This window comes from Gavialis gangeticus, unplaced genomic scaffold (assembly GCF_001723915.1).
Source record: "Gavialis gangeticus isolate Ggan-Ray unplaced genomic scaffold, GavGan_comp1, whole genome shotgun sequence".
Classification (NCBI taxonomy): domain Eukaryota; kingdom Metazoa; phylum Chordata; order Crocodylia; family Gavialidae; genus Gavialis; species Gavialis gangeticus.
Window position 1 is genome coordinate 9,092,258 of NW_017728993.1, and position 11,610 is coordinate 9,103,867.

At 44.1% G+C, this 11,610-nt stretch overlaps 1 protein-coding gene across 6 annotated transcripts in view; it reads left to right on the plus strand.

Annotated features, from left to right (window-relative positions):
* The window catches only part of DOCK7 (dedicator of cytokinesis 7), a 199,139-nt gene that overhangs the window by 169,173 nt on the left and 18,356 nt on the right, over positions 1-11,610 (plus strand). For 4 of the 6 annotated variants that reach the window (XM_019501183.1, XM_019501184.1, XM_019501186.1 and 1 more), the window contains 7 exons: positions 275-427; positions 2,631-2,789; positions 3,475-3,575; positions 5,973-6,165; positions 6,688-6,831; positions 8,019-8,150; positions 9,921-9,935. In XM_019501183.1, coding sequence (XP_019356728.1) covers positions 275-427; positions 2,631-2,789; positions 3,475-3,575; positions 5,973-6,165; positions 6,688-6,831; positions 8,019-8,150; positions 9,921-9,935 — 897 coding nt within the window. The remainder of the gene's footprint in view (positions 1-274; positions 428-2,630; positions 2,790-3,474; positions 3,576-5,972; positions 6,166-6,687; positions 6,832-8,018; positions 8,151-9,920; positions 9,936-11,610) is intronic. The other 2 variants (XM_019501185.1, XM_019501188.1) reach the window with 1 other exon arrangement.

Here is an 11,610-nt window from a genome sequence, read left to right on the forward strand (position 1 = left end):
GGCTAGGATCTGGAACCAACTTCCAAGAGAAGTGGTGCTGGCTCCTACCCTGGGGGTCTTTAAGAGGAGGCTAGATGTACACCTTGCTGGAGTCGTTTGACCCCAGTACTCTTTCCTGCCATGGCAGGGGGTCGGACTCGATGATCTACTCAGGTCCCTCCCGACCCTAGAAACTATGAAACTATTATATGAAATGTGTACTAATGTGTTCCTTCTAATATGACTTGGTTCTGGCAGCTGTGGTAGTTTAATTCCGTGTGTCTTGTCATTTCAGTTCCCCGAGCTGCTGTTTGAAGAAGAGACAGAGCAGTGTGCTGACCTGTGCCTAAGGCTTCTGCGACACTGCAGTAGTAGCATTAGCACAATACGCTCACATGCTAGCGCCTCACTTTACCTCCTTATGAGACAGAATTTTGAGATTGGGAATGTGAGTATATCACCCTGCAATTGCTTTATTAGTTTTGTTAGGTTATTATTTGTGTAGTAGTGAGATAAGAGTCGCTTGTGCTGGGTTCTGTACATATCTCTAATGAGACACAGTCCCTGCCTCAAAAAGTTCTGGTCTAAATAGGCAGAACAGGCAAAAGTAGTTGGGGAAATCCAGGCACAGAGGTGAGGGAACATCGCTTAATCAAATAGTGAGTGACAAAGGGTAGAAATCCAGTCCCCTGAGTACTAGCCCGGTGTCCTGTCCAGGAGAGCAAACAGTTATTTTATTAAGAATTGTAAAGACCCTGATGAGAATCGCCAGTCAAATATGAAGTGTCTCTGGAGTCTTAAATTGAACGGTCCTTTTGTTTATTACGCATTTCCCTTGATTTATGCAGTACATGCGCATAAATCACATTTGCATAAAGCGAACCGACTTTATAATGCAAGAAATAGGGATAGGTTCCTATGTTGACTGCTCCTGGGGCTGCTCCAGCACAGGCTGGGGTGAATGCGGACAAGCGGAGCCCTGGGTGGGGCTGGGCACAGGACTTACCCCAGCCCTGGCTGCAGTGGCTCTGGGAGCTGCCAGCACCAGCTGTTTGCAGTCACTGAGCTGCACTGTGCCCCGAACCCCCCAGGGCTTGCCTGTCCCCACTCACGTCAGCTGCTGCTGCAGCTGCCCCAGGAGCAGCCAGTGCCAGCTCCCTGTAGCTGCTGGGCTGCACTGTGCCCTGGTGCAGGCAGCTGGTGTCAGCTGGTCCCGGGGCCACTCCAGCACAGGCTTCAGGCAGCTGGCGTCGGCCACTCCTGGGGCTGCTGCAGCCAGGGCTGGGGTGAGTGGGGGCCATGGCCCTTTCCCATCCCCCCACAGACTTACCTGCTTGGGCCGGGGGGCATCTATGCTGATCGCATAAGAGTGAATTTACCTTGCATATAACGAATTACGAGTCTAAATGTGCTCATTGTATAAGAGCAAATCCGCATATAAAGAACCTGCATAAATCAAGGGAAACCTCTACTCGCCATTTGTACAGGACCAGAACATGTTGTTAGGCACAGACCCCATGTGGGAGTAGTCTGGTTTCTGCTGGCCCAGAATGTGTCCACAATACCTTGCAGTGCTCTTGTAACACATAGCCTCTCTGTAGCTGCGTAGAAGTGCTTTGAGCATCTTCATCTCAGATTCTGCCCCTTCTGTGTGAGTCCTTCCTGTTTATGGGACAGCCTCAGGGGGCATTTGCAGGAACTATGCTCTACCCCTGTTGCAAACACCTCTGCAAAATAGCCACAGCCAGCTGCATAGGTACTGCCTATGTTCTCTCTCTGTGAATTTCAACTGGTTTGGTGCTGCTGGGTTTTGTTTTTTGTCTGAAGCTGTTTGCAGCTATTGAGATCCAAGCCTGATTCTCCCCACATGCACTTCAAATTATAATGAGGGCTCCCAGTGTTAGCTTTACCACTTAACATTTTAATAGCACCACTGCAGCAATCATATGAAGTGTACCCCAAGTACCTTGTGTTTCCTTGCTTTATTTGGCATCCCTGTAGGTGAGATTAGATCTCTTTTTCTCTCATGACAAAAAGACCTTGCTGTCAGTGAACAGTAGAGACTGAAGAGGGAGTAGATTTTGGGTTCAGATTCTCTTAGCTGGATGATTGACAGCAGAAAGGGGATGAGCCCACGGAAACCCACTGGGATCTGAATCTGTAATGCCCATCTGTGCCTGGTAGGTGGATCTTTGGCCTCTGGGCCAGTACAAAATACTGGGATTCTGCAATTGTAGGTCACACACATTGTTTCCTCTAAATGGAACAAGACACATGGGGACCAGAAAGCCATTTCTTATGTAGTGCTTGAGAAGAGATTAAGAGGAGGAAGGGAAATGTAAAGCCTTTGTCTGCAGAATGCTAACCTAGAATTCGAGTAATCTTGTCACATGCCGAGCAGACGCACAGCTGATCAGTAATGTCAGAACAAAGCAGATACAGCAAACGGATGCTCTGTGCAGAGGCAGGAAAACAACTGAGCATCCTCAGCTGGCCAGCCGCTTTAAAAAAAAGAAACAATGTTAGAAAACTTGTTGTTTATCATGTACTCTTCTGCTGACTCCTACCAGCATTTGTAACGGTCAGTAGTCTGACATTAGCATCAACACTGTCATTATTGTGGAATTATTGCAGCAAATTATATATTGTAGAACTTCGCTAGAGTGAAAATGCAGGTGACCATGTCCCTCTCATCACTGGTGGGGACATCCCAGAACTTTAATGAGGAATTTTTGAGACGTTCCCTGAAGACTATTTTAACCTACGCCGAAGAGGATCTGGAACTCAGAGACACAACATTTCCTGATCAGGTTAGAGAAATACATTGAACTCCTTAGAGCATCTGCATTTTCTTGAAGTCTTTGGGCGCAGCTCACTTTCAGTTGTTATGACAGGCTGTTTTTAGATTAAGCCATATAGAGCAGGGAGTCAAGTGCATTACCTGGGTCAGGGAGAGATAACATTAGTGTTTATGACCCATGAGTCAGGTGTTTAAAACCTTAGACTTTAACATTGCAGCTGCAACTGATAACAAGGTGCAAAAGCTCAGAGATACAGGGTAAGCTATGGCCTTATCTTCATGTACCTGGTTCTGTCCATAGAAGTTAAGGTGGCAGGCAGCAGCCACTACCACCCAGCTACTGGAGAGCATACATCTCCATGTACTTCTAGTGGCTCTATTTCAAAAACCTCTGTAATGAGACCACAGAGTGCTGGGAGGATGCACTCATGGAAGGGCCCATTAAAGCCAGGTGACAGTGCAGGAATGTCAGCAGGTACCTTATCTCAGCTGCTGGATTCTGGAAGAGGCTTTGAGAGGGGTGGGGAGGTGTTGCTGACACGGGGGAGTCTTAAGTTGCTTGACAGAGTTTTGCCAGAATAGCTTGAGGTCTCCTGGCAAAACTCTCTAGTGTGGACTAGACCTACTGACATGTACATGGTAGTGCTTAGCATGGTTCTGGATGGCAGTTCACTGAATCGGATTCTGTGTTACAGGTTCAGGATCTTGTATTCAACCTCCATATGATCCTCTCTGATACAGTTAAAATGAAGGAACACCAGGAAGATCCAGAAATGCTGATTGACCTGATGTACAGGTAGAGTTTACATTACTGCTGCAATCAGATAGCTGCACATAATGGACAGTGGAGGTCACCAAACTATCAACATTCAGTCTGCCATGATATGTGAAAAGCAGTCAGTCATAGAGTTGGAAGGGACCTCAGGTCATCTGGCCAAACCCCCTCAGGAATGCAGGAGTATTATTCCTAAATCATCCTGAACCAGTGCTTATCCAATCTCTTCTTGGAAACCTGCAGTAAAGGAGATTCCACAACTTCTCTGGGCAGTCTCTTCCACTGCCTTACTCCCTTAGCAGCCTTGCTGCATTTTCCTGTAGATAGGACTTGAAAATGCTCTGTCATGCTGAATTTTGATTATTTTTATTAGCATTCGTTTTAGTTTAAACGTAAATCTACTGTGCATTTGTTATCACGAGCTCCACTATGCCTAACATATAAATGTCACTATATGATCAGGTCAGAGCTCTTAATGAGCAGCCCAAGACTGCACCAGCCTGGGTGTTCAGGTCATGGGGAAGCTTATGCAGCATCTGCCTATCCTATGCTTGGTCCAACCCAATGCTCTTGGAACTCGGGCAGCAGGACACAGAGCACAATAGCCATGACCTGGCAAAGCACATACATAACATGGTGTCATTGGGATGATTAGCTATTTAAAATGAAGAAAATGTGTGAACAATTTGCTAGATGAGAGCAGAGAGCTCGGCACCCGTCAGGATTGAGCCCCTAGGTGTGGTGTTTCTTAGAGCAACCATCCATGCAGGACCCACGTACTGAAAGAAGAGATCAGATTATCTTGGACAGCAGTATCTGTTGGGACTGGGCCTGCACCTTAAGTACCCTCACCGTGGATAAAGGAAGGTATACACCCAGTTCCTTCTTCCCACGTGTGACTATGAGACTGAGCTTTATTGTGTTTTATTATTTCTTCTTAATGAGTAACAACATTTTAACCCTTTCCACTCAACGAAGTTTATTGTAATCATTGTAGCATTACAAGGTTCCTTACCACCTGGTTAGTTTATTTTAGGTGCAGTAGTTATGAGCTAGCTATTAGCATTCATTTTCATTTAAATATAAATCTAGTCACCATTAAGGACTTTTTACATTTAAGGTGAAAACATTTGTCAACTGTGGTGCAGATGAAGCTCTCCAGCACTCTGTCCAAGCCATAAAGAGGACATAACTGAGACAACACACAAACACCATGCTACAGGCAAACAAACTAGCTACAAACAAACAATAGTCATAGTACCTTCTGTTAGGGCTGTACAAAGCTTTGGTAGCCGATTCGATTTGGAGGAGATTTGGCCCGATTCAGGGGCTGAAACTCCAAATCCGAATCGAATTGGGAGACCCATTAAAAGGTCCAAATTGAATCGGAAGCCTCCGAATAGATTTGGAGATTTGGGTGGTCCCCACTTGCCGTTGCAGGGAGCTGGACTCAGGCTTCATGTCGGTAAGCAGGGGCAGGGGTGCTGGAGGAGGGGGAACCATGGGGGGGTCCCATACCCTACCCCATTCCTCACTGGCTCCCTCGGCTCCCCCAAGCAGCACCCCCCCAGCCCCACTCCCTGCCCACTCCACCAGCCCCTCATGGCCCCAGGGTCCCAGCACTTTAAAAAAAAAAAAAACAACAAAAAAACCCCACACTCACCAACTGTACCAGTGGCAATCAGGGCCTCTTGGGGCTCATGGCACAGCAGCTGTCGCATCCCATGGGTGTGGTGCAGCTCGGCAGAGCACCACGCGCTATCCCAGAGCTGAGGAGGCTTCAGCAGTCACCCAGAGGATGGCAGCGGCCAGCCCGAGCAGTTCCAGCTCCCGGACAGTGTGCGGAGCCTGGTGGCGCCTTGCTGAGCTGCGCTGCACCCGTGTGATGCGACAGCTGCTGCACGGGTGCCAGGCAGGGGGGCCAGTCCCTGCTCCCCTGCTCTGCACAGGGCAGGGCTTTGCCACGAGCTTCCAGAGGCTGCAGTCACTGCTGCTGCAGCCAGTGAGTGTGGGGCTTTATTTTTGGTGGGGGGGTTTTTAGTGCTGGGACACTGGGGCTGGGCAGGGCAGCTGGGGGAGTGGATGGGGGGTGGGGCCCCGCTCGCCACTGCCACCGCCACCGCCGCCTGTTCAATTCAGAGGAGATTCGGCAATCGAATCAGGACAGTGATTCGAATCACTGAATCAAATCACTGTCTGTCCAAATAGGCCAAATCCCAAAGCCGAATCGGATACTTTTTGCTTTGCACAGGCCTACCTTCGTGTAACAAAGACCTTCAGGGATATACAGATATATACAATTATTTAGTGTGCTTTTGTAGCTCGTATCAGTGGATCTCTAGTATTTCTAGGAAGCCAGGAGTTATGGATAAACCTAAGTCGCCATATAGTAATCCCAAGACATTGATTTTCAACTAGAATTGCCAAGGGCTATCAGAATTCCCCCGACCTGCGACTGACCTGGTTACAGAACATGGCCGGAAAACATTCCGAAAGGAGTAACCATGCCGAATCTGCACAGTGTTTTGTCCACTCTGCAGCACTTGTGGCTGAATATTTAAGCATGCTTGAAGATCGGAAATACCTGCCTGTAGGATGCGTCACATTTCAGGTAGGAATGTGGTTTTTATTGTTTTATTCTGTGGGAGTGTTTTGTTTTCTTAACTTTCTGCCACCGAACAGTGAACTGGAATGTATTTTGGCTGTGTCAAGGCGCTATATTTAAGAAGCAGTTTTGAAAGTGGCTTCATCGAATATGAAAATAGCTGTTCTAAACACAGCGTATGAGGCATAACTTTTCTGCAATGTTTGCTGAAAACAACTGCGTTTAGGTTGTGCCTAATAGCATTAGGCTTCAATCCAGGAAAAGCACTTAAGCCAGTGCTTAGCACTGAATGTATAAATTGTCTAGTCCCACTGGCTTAACAATAAAGAGGCTGAAGTGCCCTTCTGGGTCAAAACCTTAGCGAGAGGAAAAGAGAAATTTGCCTCACAAAGAGGATGTTGTCTGAGTAAAAACGTGAATAAAGATTTTAGAATTTGATCCAGTATCAAATAAACCTTGTCCTTAGGGGTATAAAATGTTATTGCCTAAATAAAACATTTTGACTGGGTTGAAACTCTGTCTCCTTAGAACATATCTTCTAATGTTTTGGAAGAATCTGCAGTTTCTGATGATGTTGTATCACCAGACGAAGAAGGTATCTGCTCTGGAAAGCATTTTACAGAAGCAGGTCTGGTGGGATTGCTGGAACAGGCTGCAGCATCTTTTTCCATGGTAGAAGATTTTAATCTCTCTTTATTTCTGTTTCATGTTTCATGCTACTTGGCAGTATTGAGGAAGCTGTTTAGCATATTAGACTGTGTAATTCAGCTATATTGCTTAGTTCATATTTGCATTGTTGGTAGCATAAGCTATTGGGTGTGACTCAGCCAGCGCTCCCAAGTATTCTGCAGTCAGCCACAACTGAGCACTGGAAGGAATTTGCATGGTTCCAAAAGTTCCACCTGAGCTCTGCAGGGTTTTGAGCTTTAGTGAGTTAGAAAGGTCCAGTACTAATTCCCCCTTGCTGTAATGAAAATGATATCTGTATCTTCTCTAAAGGCTTTTTTATAGACCCGTCCAGCCCTCTGGGTAGAGCACCTGGAGAGTTGCAGTGTTACCTTTGTGCCATCCCCATTCTCACCCCACAGAAGGGCTTCTAGGTTGCTTTGGAGGGTTTGCAATCTGTGACTAAGGATGAGGACAGTCTGGTGGTGCAAAGGGAGAGCAGAGGTAGGGACAGTAGTGGCCTGGTAACAGTGTTCCCCTCAGAAGTCAATAGGCTCCTCAGAGCAAGTTACCTATTTCTCAAAGTGTGGTTTGGTATCTCCCTGGGAAGATTCCTAAGCAGGATATCAATACAACAGAAAAGCTCCAGCAGTGGGCTGGCTGAGCCACGAGTTTCAGTGCCTCTATTTGTGCATAGTGAGTGGGACATCAAGGCAGTTCAGCACAGGCCAAGAGAGGGCAAGCAGTGTTGTATGTCAGATGTGTCTAAAGAAATTCTGTAAGTCCACCCGCTTCTAGAGCTGGACGTGATACACAAGTCACACAGATTCATGCCATGCTAAACATAATGAGCCCCATGGTGCATTCAGATATCCATTTTTTCAGTATTTGGTTCAGCCTGGGCATGCCTGTGCTTATATTTCAAATGAAGAAAACATCCCTACTTTTGCTAATAGATGAGTTTATTAAGAATCAGTTGAAATGTAGCAGTAACCGTGTTTTGGCTCTGTGGCTTACTGAAGATTTGAAAATTTTAAACAAAAAGTCCTCAGTACATCACAATAAATGTAGGTATGCCAGCCACCCTGCCAATTTCACAATCTTACTAAAGTCCTGTGAGCTCGTATCATGTATAACACGTTCTTCCTGTTGAGTTGATACAAAGGCTCATCTCATGTGCATTATTTTTATAGGCTGGCATGTATGAAGCAGTAAATGAGGTTTACAAAGTCCTCATTCCTATTCATGAAGCTAATAGAGATGCCAAGAAACTGTCTACAATCCATGGTAAACTCCAAGAAGCATTCAGCAAAATTGTTCATCAGGTAACAGTCCTCCTATCCACCTGTATAGTGTGAACTGTGAAGAAAGGCAAAAGGCTTTATTGTCATTTCTCACCAAACTCTACTAAGGAAATAACCTGGTTATTAAATGCAGATAATAGTCATTCAGGTTACACAAGTATCATCAAAATGCTAGTCTACAGTGAGGGTCACTATGAGCATTGATTCTCTATGCACACTTTTAATTAGATTTGTAAGGAAGGCCCATTCCGCACAATAATTTTAAGTCTAAAGTACACAAATTATCCAGAATTAATCAGTGGAAGAAATCCATCAAGTGCTTTGTGCATTTTAGTTATGGGTTTATAATTTCACCTATTACTTTAAAACATGTTGCATTGCTGGGAGACAGGGGCTTGTTACATGTAGCTTGAAAAGTAAGTATACCATGAAGAAATGTTGGGGTTGTATTTAGCTCTCCCTATGCTACACACATTCTTAAACAGGGTTTTTGGAGCTGCTTTGTCTTAATTTCCTGCCCCATAATCTTTTTTTGTATTAAAAAGAGACACTTATTCCCTTTCCCAAAACTAGGTTTTTTTTCTGACCACATTTGTTACTGTTCTGAAAGGTGTTCCTTAAAATTGTATCCACAGTATAACTAAAGGTTGGATAATATGCCTGTCATTGGAAAAGCAAACATTCAGGAGTGAAGGAAGATGGTCTTAGCTGTGCCACATACTAGCCAAGTACATCCGTAATGTACATGTAATCACAGCCAAGTACACTGTACGGTGTCCTCTCTGCATTCTCCTGCTCCTTTCCCTGCAGTGTTAGCTGTTTTGTGGCCCAGTCATGCTCCCTTTGAAAGCAGTGGCATAAGATTAAGCTCCAGGTACCAGTTGGTGAGTTCACTTCTCACTGAGTCTATTTTCACAAGGCTGTGGAGGCCGTGATTCAGGAAAGCACTTAATCATGGGCTTAAATTCATGCCAAAGCTTAAGTCTGTACATAAGCACAGTCTGAAAAAGGGGAGTTTTCCTTAGTATTGGCCTGAGGTTAGTGGGATTTGAAGGCACTCAGCACCTCTTAGGAGGTGCTCAGTATCTTGCAGGGTCAGATCTCTGCAGACCAGTGCCGTGGGATTCTGAGCAGCGTTCCTTGGAAGGTACTGTACTGCCATTGAACTCCGTGGGCCTCAGCTCAATAGGAAATGAGAGAGCCCAGCAAGTTTTAGGAATCGTTCATTGCTTTCTTGGACTGGCTAGTGGGACTTGACCTTTTCCGTGGAGGAAAGCAAACTCAGCAACCCATGCTAAAATACATGTGGCTGCTGTGTTTTAGCCACTCACCCTGATCAGCACTTTTTTCACCTGGACCAGGTACATTCTTTGTCACTCTGTTTCTTTACACTTAGAAAAGTCTGGGCTTGACAAACTCCCTAAAGAGGACATAGATCAGTGTAGCTCAGTTGACCAGACTAGAAATATTCTGATTTACATCTGCTGAGGATGTGACCTATTTTGTCTCCAACTTGTGACTTGCAGCCAGGCGGTGCCAAACTTCTTAATATTAACCAGATGTTATCAACAGACTAATAAAGAACAAAGAAGTGGTTGGTAGGTCTCTAATGATAATTTATTGTTCTTCTAGGTCAAAAAGAACAGTAGGTCGGCTTAGGTGCATGATAACTTATAATTGTTGAGATCATAAATGTGAGGTATTATTAATCTGGAATGGTCATGTTTTGACCTTTGAAACTTTTTTTTTCTTTGTTTCTGTGACATGCCCTTTTTACTTTTTGTTATACAGAGTACTGGCTGGGAGGTAGGTAACTAAACTTTAGTTAGTACAGAACACTAATAGATTGATCAGATGACTTATGCCAATGCTTTCCCCACATGTGCTAGTTGTGGGTATTTCTGTTGCTGTCTGCTGTGAAACTGAATTCATTAACCAAAGAAATATCAATAAAACAGTTGTGGTTGTTGTAGGAAATTCTTTGTAAGAAGCTGTTAGGTAGTGCATGGATGCCAGTGTGTTCCACTAATGAGGTTCTTTGGTGAATGAGCCACTGTACCATCACTAGTTTGTTTTTATACTTCATTTATATTTCTGCTCATCAACATTGACACAGAATTTCATCTGTTCATACCATTTTTTTCACCCCACCTACAGGGGTCGATTTAAGTGATAATGCTCAGAGGAGTTATAAACAAATCAGTCACAGCTAAGCAGACATTAACTCTGTGCTAAAGGCCATTTAGTCTAGCTAATTAAAATAGGAAGAATTCTTCAATATTTGCTATGCAGATTTTTAGGTAGCAGTAAAATAGCTCAATTCCCCTGTTCATAGAAATTTAGTTTTGCCGCTCTTGTTTTAGCAGAGGCTAAAATACGAGGTGGTGGATGCATAAATGCAGGATATATTTGGATTAAAAACAAAGAAGCAAACAAAAAAATCCCCACCTTTGCTATGTCTCGTACACAGACCAGCATGCTGTGATTTTGATGAATCAGTTCATATTCACCTGATCTCAATTTTGCTCTTACAACTCTACAAACTTTAAAACCTTTGCTTTTCCCCACATTTTATAAATATGATGCCAGATCATTTTTGTCAGTTCCAGAAGGATATTTCCAGGTGCTGGAGCCTGCTTCTGCTTTCTGTGCAATATGCTGAACCCATTATTTTGCCTAAATCTCTCTCAACTTCATCTCTTTCTGGGCAAACAAGAACTGAAACTCGGTAGCTTAATTGTGGCAGCACATGCCTTGTAAATCACTGGCTTTTACTGCGACAAGTCCAAGCTGATGAAGCAAACCCAGCAATCCAGTGTTTGTATCATAGGACTGTAAATTATGTACATTCAATATCCAAGGAATATGAAATCCTGTGAGCATCTGTTTTGATCAATCTGTGTGATGCTAAATCGACCCCTGAAGTATATCCTGTCATTGGTTATGATTTTAACATCATTCAGTCATGTTTTATTGCATGGTAAAACACACCCATGGTTTATGGTCTTGTCTACTGTTGTGCACTTTTGTTACCACTTTTTTTGCTGATCCTTTTGCTTCGTAGCTTCCAAATTTGTTGCATGTTTTTCCTTTATTCCTTATTTTTAAATACTTTAATTGATGCTTACCTATTTTTTAATTAATTTGCTGCCAGTTGCTGCTTGTTTGTTTTTTGAAATTTCCCTAATTAAAATACTTTCTGTTTTCTCCTCTATCGCCCTGGTTGCTGACCCTACTCCCCACTTTTACTATTGTCTGTTGTGGTAAGTTCCTACTTTGTGGATTTTTTTCTTTCTTTTTCTTTTTTTGTTTTTTTAAACTCTGTGGAAACCCCAGTAATTTCAATTTACCAAAGAGCTATGCCAACCATAAGATTCATGCAGCATGATACTGGGAGGGCAGTATTGCCAACACCAAGTGTGCAAAATTATGAGTCCAGCCCTACTGCATTTGGAAAATTTGCTGAAATTTGCCTTAACCC